The sequence below is a fragment of the Psittacula echo genome (assembly GCF_963264785.1).
Source record: "Psittacula echo genome assembly, chromosome: Z".
Classification (NCBI taxonomy): domain Eukaryota; kingdom Metazoa; phylum Chordata; class Aves; order Psittaciformes; family Psittacidae; genus Psittacula; species Psittacula echo.
The window spans coordinates 54,568,536-54,594,852 of record NC_137742.1 but is presented as its reverse complement, the minus strand read 5'-3'; the positions used below and the strand labels follow the sequence as shown (position 1 = coordinate 54,594,852).

Sequence of the window (26,317 nt, the reverse complement as noted above, 5' to 3'; positions counted from 1 at the left end):
CTTCCAGAGTTATCTGTCAACCAGAGGAGTGTACTGGAGAAACAAACTCTGTTTGCTAATGATGCTTTCTGTTTACAAACCTTTATTCAGCCATGCTCCTCAACATTTTGGGAGGGCAGGTACACATGAATACTCCATTTTACCAGCCAGACCGTGGATCACTGGGAGCATCCACCCTGAGACAGCAAATGAATTCCTGGGTAAAACTTGAATCTTCTCTGTTGAGAAGCTTCCTTTGATTTTCCATGAGTTTTGTGGGTTTGTAACTGACATGAGGCCGCAGTTCTAGGCTGAAAAGAGCCAAGAGCTCCTTGAGCACAAGCAATGCTGGAACCTTCTGGGCAGCTCAGACTCCTGGGGGAAAAACAAACGAAACAGAGAAATCCACCTATAAGCACAAATCCAAAAGTTTGAGACAATATGGTTAATACTAGGAGCAACTGAAAACCTGAGTTTATGATGGGAGAGTGCCAAGCCATGTTACCCAAAGGCATCATGCAGCTGACTGTGGAAAACGCATTTTCCAGGAAGAGGTGGCAGTGCTCCTGGCAAGCAGAGTGTGGGGAACCCAGACTGAGGGGAGAAGGACATAGGCAGGAGGGTTGCAGATGGGAAATGCTGTGAACCAGAACCCATTTCCAGAATCAAAAGCCTGAGAGGGGTTTGCAGCTGCAGGGGGGAGAAATGAGAGGCTGCAGAGACGAGGCTGTTGCAGCAGCTATGGGGCAGGAGGCTCCTTCCAGGTGGATGGGCCTTCTCCCTCGCCAGCCTGCCTCCTTGGTCCCTGGGGTTAGTATGCCAAGAGCCACTGGAGGGAAACCTCAGGTACCAGTATTTGGGATGGAGCCAGGCTCCCCAGAGCTCCCAAGAAAGGACTGAGTCACCTTTGTACCATGTCACATGACACAGGGAGCCAGCAGGCAAGCATCAGCCCTGCTAGGATAAGGGACAGCTTCTGGAGCAGAAGTGGAGTGGGAAAGGGCAGCACTCCTGGAGCCTCAGCTTTGCCCTGGTTGGTACTTCTCCACTGATCCTCTCTGCTCTCAGTCCTCGCTGGCAGCAGACACCTCTCCCATCAGCAACTTCCTAAAACATGCATCTTCTCCAGGCAAGGGATGTTTCTAGCCCAGCTTGGCAACTTCTGCAGCACCAGACACTTCCACAGGCCAGCGGGCAGAGTTGGCAGCCAGCTGTCCACCTGCCCATACACTCCGAAATCTCTCCGCTCTCCTCCAGCTCCCTGTCTCCCCAGGCACCTTCCTGCTGTCACCTTTCTTGGCTTGCTCCACCAAGCACAACTCAATTCCATCTCTCCTTCTCTGCTGTTTGTTCTCCATCCCCTCCTCCTCCTCCTCCACACACCCTTATCTCACAGGGAGCTCACCGAATCCCACTGTCCTTCCTCTCCCCCGCGGTGCCGCAGCACAGCCGCCACTGTCTTCCTCCTCATTTTTGACCTTCCCTCACGCAAAGAGAAGGCCCTTTCAGCTTCTCCTTGCCTTTTTCCCTCCCAGTCCCCGCTGTGGACGTTTCCCTGCCTCTCATCCCGTGCTGTGCCAGCTCCCCCGCCTGGCAGGACCGCGGCAGTGCAGGAGCGCCCAGGGCCCTGCTATGATAAGGTATGTGGATAGAAAGGATCCCTAGGGCTTGTCTGGCTTGCGATACTCACGGCTTGCTGTGTGCGCTTTACCTGGGACCCTTGAGGGAGGCTGCCAGAACGGAACTCACTTTCAAGGTGCCAGTTAAACTGCAGTTAAACCAGGTGTCTGGTGCCAGACAGTTGTTACAGCGGTGACCAGGCTCTGCAAGTACAGGGCAAGGTTTTGCAGAACAAGAGCCGTTCCAATCCTGGTGTCTTCATCATGGACTCTTGCCTGTCCTCCTTTCCATTTCCACCACATTTACGTGAATGTGGACTTGAGACAGCTTTGAGTCCCCATGCTTTCTGACCATATACAGTCCATGCAACTGCCCCCCTCCCACTGCCATGCAAAAGCCTTCCACTGCTCCATTGGTACTGAAGACACTCAGGGAGGCAGGCCTTCTGGAGGTGCTCAGGCCCTTCGCTACTGTATGCACATTAATCTTTCTCAGAGATGGTGCATTGCCCTCTGCATTAGAGTCTTTGTTTTCCTTTCTCAGTTCTAACTTCACAGTGAGGACTTGTCCAGGATGTGGCGCTGTGTCTTGGAGCTCTGTGGTCCACTCCTGCATTTTAGTGACACTAGCTAACTCTGAAATTTGGTAATTCTTACAACTGTTTAGTGTGAGTTGATAACTGTAAATGAAGATCTGGCTCAGCTCTGCTATTTTCTCAGCTTGTCTTTCCATTTTATCAAGCTCACATCCGCTTTGGTAAGCTCTCCTCGCAGCCCAAGTTTTATCTGCAGCATCATGAACTTGTTGTGAGATGACAAGGCTTGAAAGACTTCAGGGGTAAGCAAACTGTTAGCAAGGGTCAAGGCTTTACAGGGTGTGAGAGAAAACTCTGCTTTGAAGATAATGGCTCCAGGAGTGACTGAAGTGCCTGGTTCATGTCTATCTCTGCATTGACTTCTCAGCCTCTCATTTTCAGTGGTAACGCCTGGTGTCTGAGAGCCCTTAACCCAACACACAGAGCGCTCCATGGCAAGAGGAAGAACTGCTGTCTTTTTTTTGCTTTCTCCTTTACTATAAACTTATTTTATGCAGGGCAATCATAAAACCCAAAGGGCATTTCCTGCCACGTCCTGCAGCCTCGATAAGCTGCCTGAATCCTGGCAGCAGCTTTGTTCATTTTGTCTACTTCTCTTTGGGTGCAATATCCCCACCACGCAGCCTTAATGATGGTAGCTGACAGAGTTTCCTTTTGGAGCCGCTCCGTCTGTTGTGGGAGGGCAGGAGACGCCCTTGGAGATACCATAGCAAAATCCAGTGCTTTGCCAGAAGCTGGATGAGGTTCTGACCTGAGATTCCTGCCTGCATTTGCGGGCATTTGCTCTTTGTTATCTTTTCCTGAGCTAGCAGAGGTGGCTGCTTTGTGGGTCCACATCATCCACCCACAATTCACAAGGAGGTTTCTTTTTAGCTTTAGAAAGATATTCATGACACAGATAATAATTCTCTAGTGTCCAAAAGATGACAACATAACATATTTGCTAGGAATGGTTGGAGGTCCATATTCTTTTGTCTCTTTCTTCAATACTGGATGTTGTTCTCGTGCTTGTGGCTTTGTTCATGATGTTTCAATAAAAAGAAATGCAGTTGGTGTCTATTTTCTTCTGCTGCTCTACGACTCTTGCTGCCTGCTTGGATTACAGAAAAGCAGTTATTTCTGCAGTTAACTAGTTCTCCATCATGTGCATTTTCAACGTGTATTAGGACTCACATTTCTGTGGGAAAAGATTGTATGTTATATACTCAAATCTGCAAGTACACAATAGCCTTAGCAGATCATGCTTCATGAACACAGCCCTTGTACTTGACTTTTTGTACATCATGAGTTGTTCCACCGTTTTGGAGGGGGCTTTTTTGAAAGTTACTCTTTTAACAGAAAATGCAGCAGCATTGCCAATGATCTCAGCCACATTCAGCCCCACAAAACTCAGGGGCTGAGAAAGACAGCCCCTCAACACGGGCCGCTGAGCTACAGGACAGATGCCTGCACCTTCACCTTTGGCTTTCAGAAATAAATTGGAAAAGGTCAGGAGTAAATAACAATAATAATTAAAACAAATATCAAAGAATTGTTAATCCCTCCTTGGGTGCTGAAGCAGCCACTCTCTGGTTGATTCAGACTTATTCTGACTTCTTCCTTCCATCTTGAGAGCTCTTGAGAAACTTTCCCCCGCCAACCCTTCATCAGCAGCATACCTCGTCACCCCTTACATGCCTCCTTCTGAAAAAACAGAGCCAGGAATGTTAAAAAGCTCCCTGCTTGCCTGACAGATGACGTGAGTGCAGTACGGTCACCTTATTCAGGCACTGGTTTGCTCAGGCACTGAGATTTTACATGCCTGAATTTCTAGGGGCCTACCAAATGAGAAGATGCTCAAGTCTTGCAAAGGGAAAGTGAGCCAGCTCCACTTAGAAATATTTCATCTCCAAATGGCGGTCAGGTTTCCTGAAGTTAGGAGCCACTGGCAATGCATCCTCAGCCACCCAGGATCCAAGCTGTTTAGTCCTCCTGTGAGAAGACTCTTGATGTCTGAGATACACCCATCTTTTGCATGATACCAAATGGTTGCAGCTCCTGCCCAGGAAGAAGCAGGTCTGGGGCGCTGGGTTGGACCCAGCCTGCACTCATACTTTGGAGGCTGTGGCATGCCAACAGCAAAATTTCCCCATTCAGCTACATTACAACCAATAATTTTACAAAGTGGGAATTTTAACACAGCAGCCAGGACACTCACTTGAATGGGGCAGCCCCTATGAAATGCATGCACGTTACTTTGGATCATCCCTGGCTACAACAGAGAAACTGCTCTGGCAGCAGCCCGTTGGCAGACCAGACCTCACCTCTGTCACAGGAGTCACCCTAACCAGCATTGTAAAGCCAACTTGTCTATAGAGAAACAGTTCTGGGGGAGTATGAAAGAGGTTCTTCATTTAACACCTCCACTAACTCACTTCTGTCCTTCTAATCACATCAGTCCACAGATCCATCCTGATGACTACCTTCTGATGGCTTGAGCTGGGATGTGGGCCTTCTAGCCAGAGATGCCTTCTTGTCATGCTAAGTCTGTATTGTCTGGGTTAATGTCAAAAAATTTATAAATAACAATATCTATTCACAGTATGTTAGAGATTGGAAGGGACCTCAAAAGATCATCCTTCTAGACGTTTCTCAAGATTAGACAGAAATGTTCACAGGTCGGAACCAAAAAGATAGAATGTGTAGGACCATCATTTTGAACACCTGTGGCATATTTCAGACTTCCATGTTCACTGGCTTATGAACAGATAGTACTCTTAAATGTAGACCTAGAAACCAGCTTTCACATACAGTAACTTCTGGAACTCCTATCCATAATAACTTATTACATGAAGGTATTACAGTCCTCTTGAATGTCTACATATGCGGTTAAAATTTAGTGTGGTCTAACCTCCAGGTATTTGATTGTTAAAGATTTTCACAGTTATGCTCACAACTGTGAAATACAGAATATGTACAAGCGAAATCCAATTATATTTCTGAGTGGCAAAAATGAAACAATGGGTATTAGGTGGTTTGTTTGTTTTGGGTTTTTTTAGTGGTTTTCAGTGTTCATACAAAATGTCTCAGGATAATAGTATAGAAGAAATAAGGGACTTGGACCTGCATGCATAGTGGCCTATACATATACAACAGGACAGCTCTGAGTAATACCAATTAGCCTGGAACTATGGAAACACTTGCTGTTAAAACATCAGTGTAAACAAAGCACAGTGTATCAGATGCCTTCACAGTTTCTGACTGAAGTCAGAGTATGTTTTTTATGTAACTTGCAATTTTGGGGCAACATATAACAGAAGTGATGTGAAGTAGAAGCGCTGCAATTATTTGGTGGCATATGTAACCTAATTATATGGTAGCATATGTAACCAATAGCTATATCTTGAAACTGTGTAAGTTCATTGAATAAAGCTTTTAATAGCAAACTAGAGAGACTTTGAGACCCATAAAGCTATCTCTACTGGATGACATCTTTGAAATCTGCCATTTATCTTGCTTCTGACAAGCCAGAGAAGCTGAATACAAAACCCAAGTGTTTACAACTTAACTTCACGAGAAATGTAATTTGTGTTACTTACAAAAATATGTAAAAACTAGCTTTGCTTTTCCTACCATGCCAGAATATCTTATGTCCTTTAACTGTTTTAATGGCCTGTCTGCGCCTATTCAGATAAATTAACCTAGTTAAATCATAGAATCACAGAATGGTTTGGATTGGAAAGGATCTTAAATCTCACCCAGTTCCAACCCCCCTGCCATGTGCAGAGACACCTTCCACTAGACCAGGTTGCTCCAAGCCCAGTCCAACCTGGCCTTGAACACTTCCAGGAATGGGGCAGTCACAACTTCTCTGGGCAACCTGTGCCAGTGCCTCAGCACCCTCTCAGAGTGAAGAACTTCTTAATATCTAATCTAAGTCTACCCTATTTCAGTTTAAAGCTGAAAAGGGGGGAAGAGTGCCAGAAGACAACTTGCCACTGTTCTTGTAGAGCTTGTAGAATAAACACCATCCCCTGTAAACTTCATAAAGGCCTGAAAACACCTTTTGGCTGCCTCAGACAGAATGAAACAAACTGTGCTGCTGTCACCCTTCCCCACATTATCACCTTGACCTCATTGGGGCAGCTCCTCATGTTCATTTCCAATACAGTGTACCTGCCTGAAATGACATTTCAGTCAGCCAACAGACTTCGTTTCATAAGTGTAGCAGTGTTTTGAGGCTCTCAGCAAGCGCAGGGAGCATGACACATTAACTCCACGTGCCTCAGATAATCAGCAAAATCAAAAGCAGTAAAAAAAACCCCGAAGATGCAGGAATGCTTCTGAGTTTAATTCCTCAATGGGTAATGGACCATTTGTCGAGGAATGCTATCAGATGCCTTATTCACTCAGGTAAATAACCATTTATCATTGCAGCCAGATTTTACCTTCCTATGATCTCACTGCAGCACAGCAGACTGCCACCCTGCTATGGAGCCCATTGTGACATCATGAGCAAACATCAGCTGAAGCTTTATGGCATTATGACTTTGCTGCCAAAAAATGATGCTGTTTAGCCTTGTCTAAGACGATGACACTGCCCCAGTGCCCCCTCTTCTGCATAATGCTGATGGATTTTCCAACAGCACAACAATAGGATTTTCAGCAACACAAAAAAGAAATCCCAGCACCGTGGGACTCAGCAAGGCTCTGCCCAAAATGTTGAGTTAAGCTTTCAGCATTTCAGCACAGGCAGGAGTTTTACTGCTCATTTCAGTGGGATAGAAGTTAAGCCAGTGGTGAAGGCATTGCTCAGAAAGTTTTCAGCTCCCCTGAGAATCACTGAGCTCACTTTTAAACCTTTTACATATATCATTTTATATACAGGAACCAAGAAACAAGTAGAATAAAAGTAAAGACTCAGCCTGAATGCACAGAGAGTAAAATCCATTCAAATAATAACCAAATCCCCTCTTTCCACAGGCCAAGCTCATTCATTAACCCGAAGCAGTCTTCAGCTGAGACATGCTTTTCATTGCAATGCTATTTCCAACAACATTTTGCATTTTCATCTCTGTGGAACATTTAATAGCATCAAACAGTAAAAAGTTACCAGTCTACAAAAAAAGGTTACTGACCCATATTCCAAATACTCCAGTGCTCAATTGCTGACAGCCTCTGTAACTGAGCAGATTAGTATCTCATTATTGCCATGTATCAGATTTAAAAAGGCAAATGCGGTAAGAAACACAGACTTCTAGATTCTGAAAGTATTAATAGAAAAGATCAAATTAATCTTTGGTAAGAGAGAAGAGCAATGCTGCAGAAGAGCAAAGCAAATACGAAAAAGTCAGAGAAAATGAAATAACATTGAAGATTAGAATAGATTTCTAGTGGGGAGAAAAGTTTTACTTCTACAGTCCTATCTCATTACAGAGATGGTGGGTTCAGTAGACAGCACGCTCACAAGACTTTGTGATCATCATACTGTGAAAAACAAGCAAGACCAATGTCATCTATCACGTGTAAGCTTACGATTTCTTCTGTGACTGAAGGAGCAAAAGGTGTTGAAGAAGGATGTTTTTTGATCTGGTGGAGAGATCTAGCCTGTCAGGCAGCATAGGGAACAACACAAGAAAGCACCATTTGCAGATATTAGTTTAATTTAGTTATATCTTATTTCTGAAGTTATATACATGTCAATTAACTGATATACCAGGTATATATTAAGCTGGTATACCACAAAGCAAAAAATGTAAGTCATAACATTAGTAGACAGAAAGAGAGGTAAATGTCAATATTGATGGAAGAGCTGTTATCAACAGAGTGATACTGTTAGATTAGTTAAAGCATCATCATAACCTTGCTTGAACATTTGAGTATAAAGGATATTACATACATATATATGTATTCAGCTATATGAAAAGTTGCCGTCAGATAATGTTAGCTGATGGCAGTATCAAAGAAAGATAACTCAAATGATACTATGACTGTAGTTTGTGTGTGTGTGTTTTAAATAGATTACTTCCAAATAACTAGAGTTCCTCGGCTGAAATAGCCACATGCACATCCACCTGAGGGCATAGACATGTTTCCTATTACCCGTAATCAGGAGATTTCCACACTGTAGTACCTGTAGCGCAGAAATTGCCAGTTCCTCGCCATGCTGGACACATAAATAAACTCTGAACAATTTCAGTCCCTTGTCAAAGAAAATAAAACTAACAAAAAGATTTTCCTGGACTCAGAAAGAGACAAATGAAGGTAAGAACTGAATATACATACTGATTTGAAGCTACTCGTAAATTACTTCTTTTTTCAGTCCTTTGGCATAATACCACAAACATTCATTCATCTGTCAGTGACTCCTGGAGTTCCCCAGATAAACTGCCACCACAAAATCACTTCATAAAACACCATATCAGCTCAGAACACCTACGAGACAAGCCTGCAAGTGTAGATCAAGCTTCAAATATTATAAATTGAACCATTTATCAGTAAGACCAGCCTCTGCAGCCCAAGCTCACGTGGCACATACTCTCGCGAGAGTGGAAGACTCCACCTTGATGTCTCACAGCCAGCCTGGGAACAGTTCTCTCCATTTAAATTTTCTTTGCATGTAGGTGCCATTCCTCTGGACCTGACAGCACCCGCATCAGTGAACTGATGAATGAAGAGTCTGATCCTATCAATACAAGAAAAGAAGACAAGAAAAACAAACAAAGAAAACACAAACGATAACAACAAAGAAGAGCGAGAACTCTGGACTGAGCTGTGAAAGTGGTTATTCTGAAGCTTCATTCCCTGCAGAGCCAGCTGCTGTGGTTATTATCCTAAAAAGACCGCTTCCTCTCAAACAAGAATAATCAAAACCTTCCTTTCTGAGCCAAGGGTGCAGACTGCAGAGTGCCTGAAGCCAAAAAAAGTTCAGTTCTTCCTGTAAGAGACATTAGACACCCCTGAAAAGAGATGGCATGGAGATGCGTGACTAACCCTTGTAATGGAGGAAGGCCCAGAGGAGATGGGCAAGAACGATGACCTCAGGGAAGTATGCAAGTGGTAAAAACAAATTGCCATAAAGAAAGCTGAGATTATCTCAACACCAGGGGGAACAGACAGTAACCTTTGTTTAAGGTATATAGCTAATACATCACTTAGTCAACAGATTGCGTGAATAGCCTTCCCTGAAAACAGCTAGTCAGACCAGCATGGGAGGGGAAGATGTATGTAACTCAACCCATATAAAGAATAAAAACTGAACCACTCACCAAATCAGCTTGGGAGGGTGGCTTAAGATGAACTTTGCCCACATATTATTTCCTGGCAACTGGGGACACAGTGTTGTGACAGCAAGCATTTAGAGACCAGTAATAGGAATTTGTACAGTATGCTTGTACTGTGATTCTGCTGTATATTGCAGTTGATATACTGTGCTTGTGCTGCCATTTCAGTATACTGCTGTATCACTCTGCTAAATCAATGTCCTGGGTCATCTGTAAGAACCTGTCTGGAAAGTACTGGACTCTGGCTGGGGGCTGGTAAATGAGCCCAAGATGAAAGAAGAAACCATTATTGAAGGCAAGATCTCCTCCTTTTTCTGGATTACCAGCCCCAGGCACTGAACTGACGACCTCCCAAAAGGAATTTACATGTCTTTTTTCACCGACTCAGATACTGAAGAGTTGGTTCATCTATAGATGACTAGTATAGTCACAGACCATACACCCTTAATAGTCACATCCAGTGAAACCTGAAAGGAAATAAGAAGCCTGCCTGATTTGCTCAAGTCCTCCCTGATTTTAAAAAACAAACAAAAAAACCCCAAACTAACCCCCAAAAAACCAACCAAACATAGAAACCCCAAAACAACCAGCCTCATTGTATTCTCCCATGTTCCTCTCTAACTAAAGGACCTTTTAATAGCCCACTAGAACCAATTAAGATGCAGAGGACAATCACTTTTTCAGAGGTTCCAGGAATGTGTGAGCCCAGGCCTGACAGTCCATTTTCCCTGTACAATGGGAGGAGGCAGCTACAGGAGGATCACTAGATCATTTTGCACAACAGACAATAAAAGGCTTGATATTCAGTGCTAAATGAATTAATAGTGGCAGGACTTCAGAGAGATTTAATTACTGAAATGATTTAATTATGACAATGTAATGTATACTCAAGAGAGGCTCTTGAAAAATTCCTTCTGAGTAACATATTTAAAAGTTTTCTTTATCTTCAGAATATTTCAGTTCCTCGCCAAAGCTTTCCTTTGGGAACTGTTTAAAGTTATTCATAGTGGATTAAATAACAACTTCGCAATACATTTTATTTTTGCACACTTCTAAACTCCTTCAGTCTGTATAAAATTTTAAGGCCTTCTGCCCAATTTGTGCAATAAAATACTGCAGTTCCATCCAAATAACTCTGTAAGAAAATAAAATTTCTGTTGAAAGCATTGAAGAGGAATCTATAATAGCACTTACTGTCATCATATTTTTAATCATATTTTTTGATTATATTTTTGAATCCTGTTTTGCTTTTTCACCTTTATTAATAAATCATGGCTAAAATATGGCAAATAACCTGCTATGCTTGAAACAGCAGAAGTTACAGAACTGAACTTGCAGCAGTAATGACAGACAGTAAGCATCAACGTGCTCTGGCAGATTGCATTTCGGTTGTTAAAATTAGACAATAGCTCAAAACACCCCTTTCTACCCTGACACCTGATGAAGGTGTAAGCTGACGGGAAGCAGATACACCTATAGACTAAAACCTAGAACAGTTCTAAGGAAAGAAACAAAGCAAAAGGGAACTAGGAATAACTGCCTGGCTCCAGCAAAGAGCATCATAGGCGAAGTCATCTGAAACAGACTTAAGAAACTGTTCTGGTTTTAGTTTCACCCAAACAACCTTTGGTTTCCTTCTTCCTACATTCAAACTGGGATTTGCTTTGCACTTTCCTCAGCTACTAGAGAACTCCTTCAAAATTCACACAGGACACCCGTATCCTAAACCCTACATAGCACTGAAGGAAAATGAAATTTCAGCAAAACAGAAGATTACTTGCAAATCTCAGTTTCATTAATTCGCTGCCACAGCTGTTAAGACCACACTAGTAACAGCAGAGACAAGAGGCCTACTGGAAGCACAGGAGAAAAAATGGCAGCGACAAAGGACTCCCTCAGTGTGATAAGCAGTAATCCAAATATTTAGCTGTTCATTTTCCCCATAAAACATACCCCTGGGTTTGAACTGTCCCAGTTAGACAGTGAGATGCAACACTTTGCAGAGGTGTAAGGAGAAACGTAAACACTACACAGAGGTCAGATAACCTACCACAGCAAAAAGAGAACTGGGCCAACAGGGGAGGTAAACCAACATTTCTCTTTTTAGAAGCTCTAATTTCTGCCTGCTGCAGCTTCAGGCTGTTTCAGAACAAATCTCTCAAGATTTTAAGAGTGGAGCATTTTTCCCAGTTTTGGTACTTTCCAAATTCCTTGAACTGTCTGCTTTATAAAATTGGCTTCAGTGAAGTACAGCTACAAGCATTTAAACAAATGTCAGCTACTTGGTGTGCAACGGGACAGTCACATGTCATTCTACATTCCCATTTCCACTTTTTAGCTCCAAATCACTTTTTTCTGAGATGTTTAGGAAATTGCTGCAAAGTGCAGCTGCTGGTTGTGGCCAATACTAACAGTAAGTGATGCAGCCCTTTCCACAGCTGATGGTGTGAATGTAACAGATCCCACTTTAAAAAAAGAGGAAACATTAACGAATGCTTGGGGAGCATGCTGTGCTTATTAATTTTACATGAAAAGCTGGAATTCCTGTCTTAGTCTGGCCAGTAGCAGACAGCCTTCATCTACTCTTTCTATACTGCTATCAGAGAGATTGCAGTGCAGTGCTGGGTAGGTCCAATGCAGGAAAAGTCAACTGCTAAAAGGCAATGGGTTGTTTCCATACCAGCCTTTTTTCCCCCCTTCATTGCTCTGCGATACTGACATTCCTCACATCCCTAGCAAAGTCCATACCTAGCCCTAACATACTGCATCAGGACTTAGGGAGGGGTGATTTAAAAACAAAAGAGTTCCTGCAGGAGAAATTCAAGACCACTGTCAGAACAGACTGCATCTCTTCATAGAAAAATCCTTTGGTAATAGGAAAGAAATTGGGCACCAGTTCCTCCTTCCACCTGCTGCTACCGAGACCCTGGAGACAAGCAATAATCACATCTCTCACCAGGAGGAACATTCCCTTGAGTCAGCCACTAAACCAACTTCAACATAAAAAGCTTAAATCCACAAGACCTTCATGCACGAGCCATTTATCAGTGTGCCTTAAATTTAGCTTGCTGACTTGCTTCTGTTAGGCTGGAAGGTTATGAAGCTACAATACTCAAAGGATGAGCCCAACAAGCACAGCAGGTTACAGTGTGGGGAAACAGGGATCTTTGGCCAGGGTGGAAGGAAACAGTGTTGAGCATTAAAAGAATGAAGTTACTCCTTTATTGTCAGAAGCAGCTGACACAATGCAACAACGCGTTGTGACCAGAGGAGAGGACTTATTTCTCTCCATCCTTAGCTCCTGCCCCTGCCTTTTTCTTGCATCAGGTCTGACACCACTGATCTTCCTCTGCCTCTCCACTACGAGCCAAACCTGCTGCTTCAGTGAGCTGAGTTGCCCACGGAAGGATGCACTCAGCACCAGAACTGGTGCAAATAAGAAGGGTGGTGACAGCAGTGCACAACAAAATAGCAGGAGGAAGAGTGGAATGGCAGGAGCACCCCAACCACAGGACTGTAGTATTGCAGCAACCTGCCCTGCTTCAGGAAGTCACACTTTAAAGTCCCAGAGATTAAGAAGAGAGGGTATTATTGCATAGAAAACAGAAACAATCTGCTAAAGTGGCCACACATGCCAAAAGCATAGCAACAGTTGTGTAAACGTCTTTTCCTTGTCACTTTTTGAATTTGAACATTTTCAAGTTTATTTTAAGTGTAAAGCATAACAGCAACAAGACTTGGGAATGCTGTGAATAAAACCCAGCATCTAAACCAGGGAGTTACTTTAGAAAAAAAAAAAAAAAAATACAAAATGTGAAGCTAGTTTTGGCAAAGTCCTGGGAAAAGAGGAGAAAGAGTAGTTAAAAATCTAACACACCGTTTGCTTTTTATTTTTAATCACGTATCATAAATGTACACAAAAGGATGCATCAGCAATTTTGTTCACCTTAAGTCTATGAAATGGGAAAGCAGATATGTGGCATGAGTGAGGTCAGAACTATAAAGACTGGTTCAAAACATTTCAAAATGTTGTGCTAACAGGATATTAACAGAAGCTTTTAAAGCCATCAAGAATAGGCCTTGATTAGTATCAGAGCTAGAATCCACACTACACGCAAGTTTGACATGGACTGAGAAAAGTCGTTTTGCTTGTGTCTCATATCTCCAGAAATTTCAGGTGTGAAGGCTACAACAGGGTTAGCATGATACCATTTTCTCTGATTTTGAATGAGTTCATTGACTAAATAAATTATCAGACAGGAAGTGCAAACTGCTGCACTACTTTGTCATGCTAAATTCACTTTTATAATGAGTCTTAATAAGGCTAAATGAGAAGCAGCAGCATTTGAGATATTAAAAACCAGTCTAGCACCAAGCAGCTCCCAAAGCCTAATTCCGTTACTGCCCTTTGGTGGATACCTTTTGGGGAGGTGGAGGGATCACTGAGAGAGCAAGGGAAAACCCACAGCATACTGCAATGGAAGTCACAAATGCCTGACACCTCGATAAGATAAAAAAGCTTATTTTCCTGAAGCTACACATGATTGAGATGAGAGTTAAGAACAATTTCAAGGACGAGGACAAATTCCACCCATTACAGTAGGAATGTCACACTGCAACATATTGAGGACTGTATATTATCAAGGTACTTTTGAAAAGAAGCCACTCCAAAACAGTATACTGCCTTCTTGATCCAGCCAACAGTCCAATAACACATATGTTCAGTATAGCACTGCACTTCAGGAGTGTTTTAAGTGCCCTTAAACTAAAGCCTCTTCTACATCAGCTATGCCGTAAATTCTCCTCATGTCCCTCACAACAAACACGTGGTGAAAGGTTACTCCAAAATAAGAGGTTCATTTACATACCTCACCAAAGGCATCCGGGAATTAGACTTTTTGCAGTGCTTTGAAGGCATAGCAAACTGAGGTTGGAAGTTTTCCCAGGCTGAAATGCTTAACTTCCTCTATTTTTCTGCAGCACTTGCAGGAATTCTTAGCTGCCCTAATCCTGCTCCTTCTGAAATCAGTGAAAACTACTTCCTGGGGATCACCAAAGCCAACATTAAATGCCTTGACAAAGCTTTGAATTAAGTGCGCAACAACCTCAACTTCACTCTCAGCCAGATTCAGTTCCCCAATCCCTGTAAGCATAAGACAGCCGCTGTAAAAAACAAACAAACAAACCAAAACAAAACATAAAACCAAAAACAAAACAAAGCAAACAAACAAATCAAAACCCTGGGTTTAAATGTATTCACCATTGCATCCTTTCCTTCTGTAAAGCAATTCAGATTTTGTAAACTAAATGCACATTCTAATTCTGAGATGCTTGCACTTTCAAAGTGTATCAAACTGAAATGATCGTGAAGAAAAATTGTAATCTCATTTGTATGTCTGCATATTTACTGTCTGAGAATTCTAGAGAGTCTTGTGCACAGAATTAGAGAGCATTTAGTTTTCAAACTAAATTTCTTGGCCTAGCAAAGTGAAAAACGATGTTCATGACTTCTAGGCAGGTACTTCTACGACTTCAAAATAGTCATTGGGTAGAATCACGTAGCCTTTTCCTGCCAGTATGTCTTTTTCTTTCTGAAACTGAACAACCTCTCTCAGTTTTTCAATTTGTTTTTCCTGACGGCGGCATCGCTGCTGCACTGTCTTGAGCTTCTTCCGCAGTTTTTCAACTTGCTCCTCCAGCTGCTGAATTCGTTTTCGTTGATGAACTGTATCCTCTACGGTATAGTTGTGATCACAAAAAACAGCGAGATTGCTAGGGGTCTGGAGAGGAGGCATCAATAATCCAATACTTGGATCGACTAATCTGGCATCTATCTGAGAGAGATGAAACGAAGGAGTTGACGGAGATGCTGGTAGTACTGGAGCTGCTGGTGGTGGAGGTGGTGGCGGTGGTGGTGGCGGCGGTGGCAGTGGGGGAGGCGGTAGTGGATCTTCTGGCTGTTCTGTAAATTCTTCAGGCTAGGAACAAGAAGAAAAACAAAGTACATTTTCATGTTTAACATTGCTCAAAAAAAACTCCTGTCCTACAGCCCCAGAATAACATAAACAACCAGTACTGAAATTGAGTAAATTTCAAAGCTTGTATTTCCAAAATTGACATACAGTTCTGAGCCTGTTTTGTCTGGCTTCAAAACTGAAGATATTTTTATGCAGCTTCATTTTCACAGCTCTCAAACTCAAGTTCTTGAAGTCTCAAATAAACCAAGAACTGAAGAATGTAGCAATTACTATCTGAAAGATAGTAATATGCACTTGGAGACTTAGGTCAAATACATATCCACAATAAGCTAAGAAGCAAGAACGCAGGCTCCTGTTCCATCAAATGGAGTAACTCACCACTGCCATCCCATCCCCCTTTGTACCTCCTTCTTTCTGCTGCATCTTACCATTATATACCTTGAACCTATCGGCTGACTTAAAAGTGCACCAGCAGCAGCAGATAATCTTTTGCTGAGGAGGAACAAGGATCACCTACTTATGGGGCAGAGCAGAGGGGTAAACACAAGGCCTGCTTCTCAACAACTGGAAGGGACTGTGTCACTGGTTTTAGACTGCAGCATAAGTGTTTGGTTTCAAGAGACATGATGAGCCAAAATAAACAGCTCTTCAACAGCAAAGCAGCCCTTCCAGCCCTCGTATTTACTCTTTCCTCAAACACAGTAAGTTGCTAAGATGACAGAAAGCTATTTGCTTTTCCACCACCACTGCAAAAATCTCCAGATTTTTATTAAAAATCAAAACAACGCAACGCAAGGTATGACCTAAACCTGCTTCTGTGTATGGAATGAGTGAGAAACAGGACTGCATGGCTGGCAGATGGGATGGAGAAGGGAGAAGCACGATTCTCCTTTTTGGCAGGAGCAGTATATCGACTGGCTCAACGCCACACGAAACTGCAGTTTTTATCATACTGCTCTCGATAGGTTCACTTGCATGGTTCAGAACAACACGGATCCCTCACGACTCGAGCATAGGCCAGAGCAGAGAATCAGATTTGTTCTGCCCCAAGGGAATGAAGTATAATTCAGAAATGCTTCTGTGCACATGATGATTAAAAAAAACCCCACTACTTAAACAAAAGAGCTTGCATACTGCATGCCAGAAGAAAGCCTAAGACATTCTCAGTAAAAGAGGCACCAAACCAATTTTCTAGCTACGCACCTGTTGCCAATATTATTGCTACACATGAAAGCCTAAAGACAGGGAAATGCTCATCATCTAAATATCAAGCTCACCAGATCTGAAGGTCATCACTTGACCTTCCTTGACTTAACATGCAAACAAGATAATACTTGATATGGGGGGGTCTAGATATCCCTCTTGTACAAACTACAACGCTTGGTAGACAGTAACTGAGAAGGCAGTTTTGTGATTGGTGTTGAAGGGAAGTTTCATATGCACTCAAATATTACTGATCGCTTTAAAATACAAAGCCAGTCAACTATCACTCTTACTTCTCAATTACAAGAAATTGCTTTTAAGAGCGTGCCTATCTAATTCACATATGAATATTCTAAAGAGTTTGACCCTATCAGCTATCACTTTCAAACTTTTCTACTAAAATAAAAATACAAGGCAAAGATGTAATCGGCAAAGACACACTCACCCTTGACGGAAGCACAAGCAAAAATCAGCTGGACAGCTGAATTCACACAGAGACTTCTGTTTGCAGCTTATCCAGCACATGCTACCTCTATAAATATGTTACTATTGTCACAACGTGTCACGGAGAACAGATCGTTGGTATCACTGACACATCATAAGTGAATTCTAACTACTCCTTACAGACAGTAAATGGTTCTCCTAAGACATAAGTAAAGAAAAAAAGTATTTCAAATTACATAGTACAAAAGATAAAAAGCTGTATTTCAAAATCTGTGGATTCAATTCCAAAACAGCCACTGTTATTCTTCGTTACTATATTATTTCTTGAAGATATGTGGCAGTTTGTTTAAACGTGCCATGAGACAAACAGGAATAGCACTAAATCCTTCTCCATAATTAAAAGGCACTCTTTTGAGTTTTTGTAGATCCAGGTATGATAATGAAATGAGGAAGGCGGCTCACAGCTAATCCTGCTGTGCCAATTGCCCTTCTGCAGATCATCCTGTAAACCCATTCAGCTTTCAGTCTCTAAGAAGTTTTGTAACTGTTTTACACACAATACAGAAAATGTCTGTCTCACAAGGGAAGCGTAACCAAGCAAAAAACACAGCCATATTTACCTGGAAATTGTCTGGTTTTCCTTAAATACCTTCTGATTATATTCTCTTCTCTATCATCAGTCACATTTCAAATACATTCCCTTTTTAATTTCTGCATCAAATCTAATATTGTATATAAAGAGAAAAAAATCAAACAAGCAAAAGCCCCTATTTCCCTGTGTGCACACCATCCCATTAGTCTTCCACCCCCTAGACCTATCATACCCATTCTCTCCTTTGCCACTTGCCCTACAGGAAAATGGCAAGAGATCTAATATTTTATGTCCCTTATAGGAGCTAAGAACCAAATTTTTCCATTCTTGTTTTGCAGCTATCACATCAACAAGGAAGAACTCGTAACTGACCTGCATCTATTGCAAGTTGCTTTAGCAGCAAAACACCTCACAGAAGACTGCCACCAGAAGTTCAGAGACAGAAGTTAGGGACCAGCCTGGCTTGTGAATGAAAGGTAACTGTTAAGGCAAGGCAGGGATGGTTTCAGAACAGACAGATAGCAGGTGCAGCTACTGTTCTGCCCCTCTGTTTGCACCTCACTTTAACTCCATGAAGTCAGAGGACAGAGCCCTTTAGAGAGGACAGTTAAGTTTCAGATCTAAGGCCCATCATCACTTCAGTGTTGGAAGGAGCCACCAGCCATCATGGAAGACTACAGTGCAACTTGCCAGTATTACTGAAGGCTCTCTAAAACTCCAAATATGCCACAAATACATTCAAACAACTGAACTACAGGGCAGTACCCTCTTACTCTGCTGCCGTTCCACTTAATTCAGCACAAGGCTTCTGCATAGGCACAGAAGAGCAGATCAGAGCTACTGGAAGTTAGTGTGGTGCTCTATGCGCTCCAGAGCCTCGGACAGCCTACATCTACATGAGAACAGGGGCTGGATGTGTTCCAGCCACCACAGCCCTCCAGGTGCCTCCAGCTGCACACGCTTTGCCGGCATCCTTCACAACCTGCACCTTCTCCTCGCTGCCCTGCCACTTCGGGCCCTGAATACGCACAACACACAGCATCCCGATGTCTGTAAACTACGAGTGCTTTGGTTTACCTTTTCGCTAGGTTCAGTGTAACAAAATATCGTGGGCACGGCATTTTCTTTCAGAAGCTTGTTGTTGCATTCCCTTTTAAAGCAGTCAGGAGTGAAGTGCTCTGAGCAAATGCTGCTGTACTTGGTCGGTTTGAAGTTTTTCCTTTTAACAGCAGCCTCCCATTTTTTGCAAAGATCAGGTCTCGTAAGAGGAAACCTGCAAATACGAAACACCTTCAGCTTTACGGGAAAGCTTGTTCACGGGGCGGTCGGGTTACAGCTGTGCGCCGCCGTGACTGACAGCACGACCACTTGGGTTTCCCTCTGACGGGCTCATCCTCGGAGCCGAACCCCTCCCGCCAACCCAGGACAGGGCTTGGGGTTGAAAGACGCGGGGGAAGCGGGTGTGGAGAAACGCGAAGGGCTCCCCCTCCCTCCCCGCACAGGCAGGAGCCGGCATGCGGTGCGGGGCCGGATGTGGCTCCCCGCTCAGCGCCGGACACGCACAGCACTGACACGCCGAGAGCACGTCCCCCTCCTTCCCCCGCCTTTCCTTTCCATCCCCCTCCCCACCCTCCCCAGCCCCCCGCAGACCCCGGCGCACGGCCCCTCCGGAGGGGGGCGCGCGCGCACGGCCGCGGCCCCGCCTCCATGGCGCCCCGGCCCCGGCCCGCCTCCCGCGCTCACTTGTGGAAGGAGATGGGCTTCTCTTTGTCGTATCGGTTCCGGCAGCGGTAGGCGGAACAAGACTGCACCATCCTCCCTGCCCCACGCCGGCCGCCTTGCAGTGGCGGGGGGACGGGCTCACGGGACCGGTTAATTCACCGCCGAACGCGCATCCTCCCATCAGCCTTCCCACTGCTCCCCCCCCCCCCGGTGACCCTCCGAGAGGCAGAGAAGGGGACGCGGCCTCTCCCGACTCCAATATGGCGGCACCGGCTTCAACGCAACTCTCGCGGTGGTGGCACGCGCCGCGCCCGCCCATTGGCGAGTACGAGCGAGGGGGCGGAGCCACCCTGGCGAATCCTCCAATCGGGACGCCGCCTGCGAGCCCGCCCTACCACCTCACCCGCCCCCAGCTACCACATCTGGGCAGCGGAGGCTGCTGTGCCCAACGGCTGCTTCCTCCTGCCTGGTCCGCCCCTCACCGCCCGGCCCCGCCTGGCCCGACCTCCCGTGTCTCCTGGTGGGGTCGGAGCGCGGCCCGGCTGGTGTCTCTGCGGAGACCCGCCGGCAGCGGCGGGGAGCTGGCGCTGCAGAGGCCGGCGGGAGTCCTGTCCGCGCTGCGGCCCGGCCTCCCATGAGGAAAGGCCGTGAGGGCGGTCCTCCGCCAGGGCCTGTCCGGGGCTGCTCGCCCCACCCGGCGGGCAGGGCTGCGGGCGGGAGCAAGGGGCTGTCACAGGGTCCTTGTGCCCACCCCGGAGGGTCTCCAGGCTCTTACAGCAAAATAAATAAAAGGGGGAGCGGGGAGGGGGTTACAACAAGAAGACCACGTTGCCATGACGGGCACTTGTATGAAGGACGTGTAAAACTGCTCCCTTACGCTCACCGAAACTCGGATTGCAGGTGTATTAGATAGCAATCTAAATAAACCTATCTGTCATTACAAATAAGTTTATTTCGAGCAGTTGCTGCGTTTTCCTATTCTGCAGGCTCACCTTCGAGCTCTGCATTAGATCAGTGAGTTAAACCATCCTATGTAACTGACCAACAGATCTGTTGGAGCACTGATGAAGTGTCAGCTCTGTCACATATCACACTACACCTAGAATTTCTCTGGCAATGAACCTACAGCCAAGTGAACCTCCCCAGTCTTTTCTCTGGACCTCATTTTCTCCCCAGTCTGTTTTCCCTCTCTTCACTTGCTTTGTAAGGGATAGAAGAAGAGCTGTACAGATTTTAGCTGGGAGGCTGCAGCGCCTCTACCTGGACAGCGCTCTGTGCCCGGCCGCAGAGAAGATGACACTGCCGTTTGCTCGCACAGGAATACGGCAGGAAAAGCCCGTACATCGAGGAGTCGCAGCAACACAGCCGCTGGCATTCGCAGCTCTCAGTACCCAGTGCTGGCTGAGTACAGCTAGCTCTGCCCCGCTGCTGCTAGGTCAGCCAAGGGAACAAAAATAAGCTCGCTCTAGCACCACCTTCCACACCAAGAAAGACATGCCTATTCCTCCTTTAGCCACCCAAGTGCCTCTGTTTTCTGGCTTTTGCCTGGCGGCTTTCTTCTCACTAGAGTCCTGCTGCCCACAGTTTTTTAGGCAGCGATTCTGCCGCAGCCTTGAGAGCAGCAGACCAGGTCTGTCCCGCAGGAAGGAGAGCTAGGAGCAGCCAGAGAAGCGGATGGCCCTAGAGTCCTGCAGCACGGAGCAGGGCGGGCAGAGGAGGGCTTGGCTGCGCACACTGACACACCCACACTAGGCGAGGTGATGAACCAGGTACTAGGTCCACCCCAGGGAACCCGGGCAGGAGCAGCGGTGGATGATGCCAGGAACAGAACTGGAAACACAGGTCCAAGATCCATTCAGGAGATGGGGCTGGAACACTCGCGATGTATCTGGGCAGGGACTGAAGGGCCTGCACTGAGTTGAAATGGAGCTCCTGCCCTATGGGCAGGGTGTGTAGCTAGGGGTCCCAAGGTTGGTGAGTCAAGGTCATCGAGGCCTCAGTGCGCTTAGACTCCATTTCTCCTGTGGATCTGAAGTGGCATGCCTGGGGCAAAGTCCTTCCTGACTTGACGTCAGCATCTCTGCTTCCTCCCCTGCTCTGGGTTTTGGAGCAAACCTGGGCACAGAAGAGGCAGGGGCAGCAGCAGAACTCAGCAGTGAGCTGCAGAGCACATCCTGCAAGAGGAAGCACTTGGTCTTGATGTGCAGGGAGAAAAAGTCTGAGGAGAAAGCACAAGTAGACTGCAGCAGGGTGATGCTTAACTGAGGGGGATGCTGGTGGATCCCAGCACTTACGGGAAGAACTGGCAAGCCACTGAGGCCCTCAGTGAGCAATCCAGCTTAAAGGAGAGCTTTTGGCAGCTCTGTCAGGATCACATTAAAATCCCAAGCAGAAGGGATTTTTAATAGAGTGGGTGGAAAGCAATTTTCTCATCCTGTAAGAATTTTGGAGACTTGGAGAGGGGCAGAAGGAATTGTCTCCAGTGAAGGTAACAACTAAATACCACCCCCAAACTGAAAAAAAACCAAACAATACTTTCACGGATCAATAATGTGGAAAAGACATCTAAGGTGTTTCAAACCCTGTCTTTAAACTTTTTTTTATTATTTTATTTTATTTTTCAGAGGAAAAGCCACACCAGCACCGTCATCTCCTTCTTGCGAGTGACTTTTCTTGGGTAGGTCGGCATGTTTCCCGACGGCTGAACGTTCTTCACTCACTTCCCAGTGAGTCAGACTTGCCAGCGGCGCTGTCGGGAAGCGTGAATCCTCGACACCTGCACTACCACCCCTCGCCCGTCCACCACGTTCACAAACCACGAGCACCTTCCCACTGCATTCCTCCACGCATGGGCCTTGCCGCGCTCCCCACTCGGACGCGTGAGCCGTGGCTGGAGCATCCCCGGGGAATGCCCACGGGGAAACCCTCGTCCAGGGCGACGCCCCCGGCAGCTCCTCCTCTCCCGCTCCGCAGCCGCGGGGTGAGTTTTCAGGGAGTAGAACGGGGATGAGCAGCGCATTTTCCTCACCGGGGCCACGCCGGGGCTGCTGTGGGGAGCCCGTTCGCGCAAGCCCGGCGTGTGGGGGAAGGAGCGGGGGGGACAAGCGGTGGCGGGGCGGGACGGCGGCGGGCCCGGGGCGTGGCGTGGGGCCGGCGGCGCCGAGAGGCGGCTCAGTTCCCGCTGCCAGCCGAGGGCGGCCGGCCCCGCGGAGCAGGCGCTCAGCCCGGCCCGCCCCGCGCCGGAGCCGCCGCCGCCGCCGGCCGGCGAGGGCGGCAGGATGAGCGGCGGGCGTAGCGGGCGATCCGCTGTGAAGATGGAGGCGCCGTTTTACCCCGAGGAAGGACTGGAGCTGCTACCCGACTTCGTGCCGCTGCCGGGCTTCGGTACCGCCGGCGGCCCCGCGGCTGATGCGGCGGCGGGGCAGAAGCTGCTGCTAGGTGCCGGGAAGAAGCGGGACCTGGCGGCTGCCTCCCCCGCGCCGCTCCCGGGGCCCTTCGCTCTCCGCCCGCCCGCAGGCGCCCGCAGCAGCGCGGCGGCTCTGCGCTTGTTACCGCCGCCGCCGCCCGCCGCCGCCGCCCCGCCGCCGCCCGCCGGTTCCGCGGAGCCGGCGGGCGGCGGCGGAACGGCGGCGGCTCGCGGCGGCCCAGAGGCCGCGCTGGGCTCAGCTGCGGAGCTGCCGCTGCTGAAACTACCGCCGGCCGCCGATCTGGAGCAGCTGCTGATCCAGGGGGGCGCGGGGCTGGGCACTGGCAGTCCGGGGCCGGCGGCGCCCGGCGCGAGCAGTGGCGGGGCAGCGGGGCCGTTTCTTTACCGGCAGCCGGTGACGCAGGAGCAGGAAGGTTTCGCCGACGGTTTCGTCAAGGCCCTGGCCGACCTGCACAAGCAAAACCAGCTCCTAGCGGGGCCGCCGCCGCCACTTTCCACGCCGGGACCCTGCTGCACCTCCCGCCCGGGGCCCCCGGGAGCCGCCGCCGCCGACCCGCCGGCCGTCTACACCAACTTGAGCGGCTTCAACCCCGCGGGGCCGCTGAGCCCTTCGGGCAGCGCCTACTCCACCGCCTCCGCCCCTCCGCCGGGGCCGCCGCCGGGGCCGCCGGGCCTGGCCTTCGGGTCGGCGGGTCTGGGGACCGCTAGGCTGCCGCCCGCGCGGTCCCTGGAAGAGCCGCAGACGGTGCCCGAGGTGCCGCCGTCGGCGGGCGTGGAGGGCGGCAGCAGCGCGCCGACGCCGCCGTCGCTGTCGCCGCTGGACGCGGAGAGCCAGGAGCGGCTGAAGGCGGAGCGCAAGCGGCTGCGGAACCGCATCGCCGCCTCCAAGTGCCGCCGGCGGAAGCTGGAGCGCATCGCCCGGCTGGAAGAGAAGGTGAAGGCGCTTAAGGGGCAGAACGCCGAGCTGGCCGCCACCGCCAACCTCCTCCGCGCCCAGGTCACCCAGCTGCAGGGTCGCGTCCGCAGCCACCTCTCCTCCGGCTGCCACATCAACGCCGCCGGCCATCCTCCACCCGCCGCCGCCCAGCGGGAGGCGCCCCCCGAAGCAGTCGCCCCGCCGGAGACTAGCGCCTGCTAAGGGGGGACCCTGCTGAGGGGGAACCCCGCCACCGCCACCGACCGGACCCGGGATCGGGCCCGGAACCGTCCTCGCCGGCCGCCGGGGCGGCACGGGGGCTCCGCGGGTCTCGCCTGCCACCGCTCTCCTGTTGTTGTTGTCGTCATTATTATTATTATTAATTATTACTATTTATTTGCGCCCGGAGAAGGCGTTTGCAGGAGCCGGGTGTTGCTAAGCGTTTCCTGAGGACTGTCGATGTTGCTCTCTGGAGCGAGGGTCTTCGTGGGTGGTTCTGGGGCAGGTGTTTGGCTGTTCTTTTTCAGTGAAGTACGTGAGGTCTGTAGAGATTTCGGAAATTAAGGAAATTCCTGTTTACAGAGAGATTCAACTTTATTTTAATGGGGGATATAAAAAGTGTGTTTCCTAATACACCTTTACTGAACTGTATAGCAATGGATAAGCTTTTCAAACTTTAAAAAAAAAAAAAAAAAAAAAAAAAAAGCCAGAATCGTACCCTTTTGAGAAGATGTGCGTGTATATATATATATATTTAAATCATGATACGGCTATGTATATTTTCTTGGTATTGATAAAGAACTTTTTTAAAAATACTGTCTTTCTCTAGAGCTTTAATTTGCCATTGAGAGTTAAGACAACTGTGTGGGTGCCCTTGCACTTACATGGCTTCGGTTTTAAAATCAAAGCCTGGAGGGTGATGATTTTTGTTGTAAAATCTTAAACAGAATGAAATGCATTGCTGACTCAGTCATTTGAAGATACTTTTCTAAACCGTACGCTCCATTTTTCTTGTGTAAGTGCAACCTTGGGGCATTGATAGTTACTTATTGAAACTTGAACACTTTTGGACATTGCCTAGACCTTATTTTTCTAGATAACATGTTAGTAGACAAAACCGTTACTTGGGCAAGAAGAGCTTTACTTTTTTTTCCTTCACTGTGTACATTCCAGTGGTGTTTGCTCTTTACATAGTATAGTAACAGTTCAGTGCTATACAGAAAAGGGCTTAGGTTTGGGGTGGGTTAGCTATAAAGATGGCAATTCCATTGTATTCTGTTTGAATAAATCACAGAAATATTATGGAAAAGTAGATTTATTTTTGAGTAGAAATCTGTGTATCTTGCTTCTTGATCTGCTTTATTCTGAAGAAACTTTCTGCAATACTCTAGATACAGAACAAGTCAACACTAGAGTGTGAAGAGTTTTTCTGGTTGGAAAAACTTGGTGTGATTTATTTCTTTGTCAAGATTTTACCAGTAGAAGAGTAAAGCAAATGAACTATTTTCTCCGATTAGACATAATCCTCAATAACTTTTTGAAAGCTTTAGATCCCTTGCTCGATGTTGCTGCCTACCTTGCTTCTGCCACACCTGTGTATTTTGAGCATAGCCGCTATCGCAGTGCTGCTGAGCCCTGTGGCATGGTGCAGTGGGAAGAGTCTGTCAGAGTGTGATGGTCACCCCACCAGAAGCCCCCCTGATGCAGGGGTTGGCTGCGGCTGGGGCATGGCAGGGCTTATCCTGAGCAGATCCAGCTGCAGAGTGGGGCCCGCTCCCCCCTTGGAAACTGTGCCAAATGATCTGCTTGAACTCAGAGGCATAACTTAAATGGGGATAATGTGTCTGTGCCAGCTGGTGAAAATGGGGGATTGTACGAGGAGCCAAGGGGCATAGGCATTTTTATGTGTATGAGCCATTGCTCAGATCTGTTAAAGCCACTCAGGAGCTGTTAAACATCTCTTGTTTCTTCTGAAGGATACACTTGATGCTTCGAAATTCAAGAGGGTCAGGATAGACTCACAGTTTTTCTTTCTTCTACTGGGGATACGTGAGTGCTATCTGTTCAGAAGGTTAAGCTGCAGCAGTCAAGTGTGTGAGCTTTTTCTTTTAGTGCATAGTCATTCCTGGCACACGCATTAAATGACATGACAATGCGTAGTAATTGTGTTATTGTAGCTGAGAAGCTCCGAGGATATTTCATTACTTAACGCATATGCAAATTATGTAGAAGCCATATTAATCATTGTATAACTGTTTAATCATGTCACCAGAGCCTTTTTCAGTGGTTGAAATGATTGCCTGTAAAAATACCTTCTGCTGTTAGAAATACTAATGAACAGATAAAAAAAAATATTTTGATCTTAACCAGGTTTAAAGACTTTTTACAGGCATTCTGAACCAGACAGCGTACAATCTGTAGCACTGCCTGTTACATAATAACTGGGTGAAAAAGAACTGGTTTTTTACTGTGTGGCAGGCACCGACCTATCTGCTGAAATACTGCGAGACTGGAGAAACTGATAAGAGACTTCCCTCCCTCCACCCCTTAACACACTTTCCCTAGTGAGAGAGGTAATG

The 26,317-nt window shown here is 46.9% G+C and overlaps 2 protein-coding genes across 2 annotated transcripts; one reads left to right on the top strand and one right to left on the bottom strand.

Moving 5' to 3' along the window:
• Positions 1-12,888: 12,888 nt before the first annotated feature.
• On the bottom strand, positions 12,889-19,585 carry THAP1 (THAP domain containing 1). Its single transcript, XM_080637226.1, has 3 exons — positions 19,417-19,585; positions 18,751-18,946; positions 12,889-15,434 (listed from the first exon to the last, which is right to left on the bottom strand). Exons 1-3 carry the CDS (start codon positions 19,485-19,487, stop codon positions 14,967-14,969), a joined length of 735 nt encoding a protein of 244 aa, XP_080493352.1. The 5' UTR covers positions 19,488-19,585; the 3' UTR covers positions 12,889-14,966.
• Positions 19,586-22,673: 3,088 nt separating this feature from the next.
• LOC308232457 (transcription factor JunD-like) lies at positions 22,674-24,540 on the top strand (the record flags this gene model as incomplete). The annotated part of the gene is made up of 1 exon (XM_080638673.1): positions 22,674-24,540. One exon carries the CDS (start codon positions 22,674-22,676, stop codon positions 23,958-23,960), a length of 1,287 nt encoding a protein of 428 aa, XP_080494799.1. The 3' UTR covers positions 23,961-24,540.
• Positions 24,541-26,317: the final 1,777 nt, after the last annotated feature.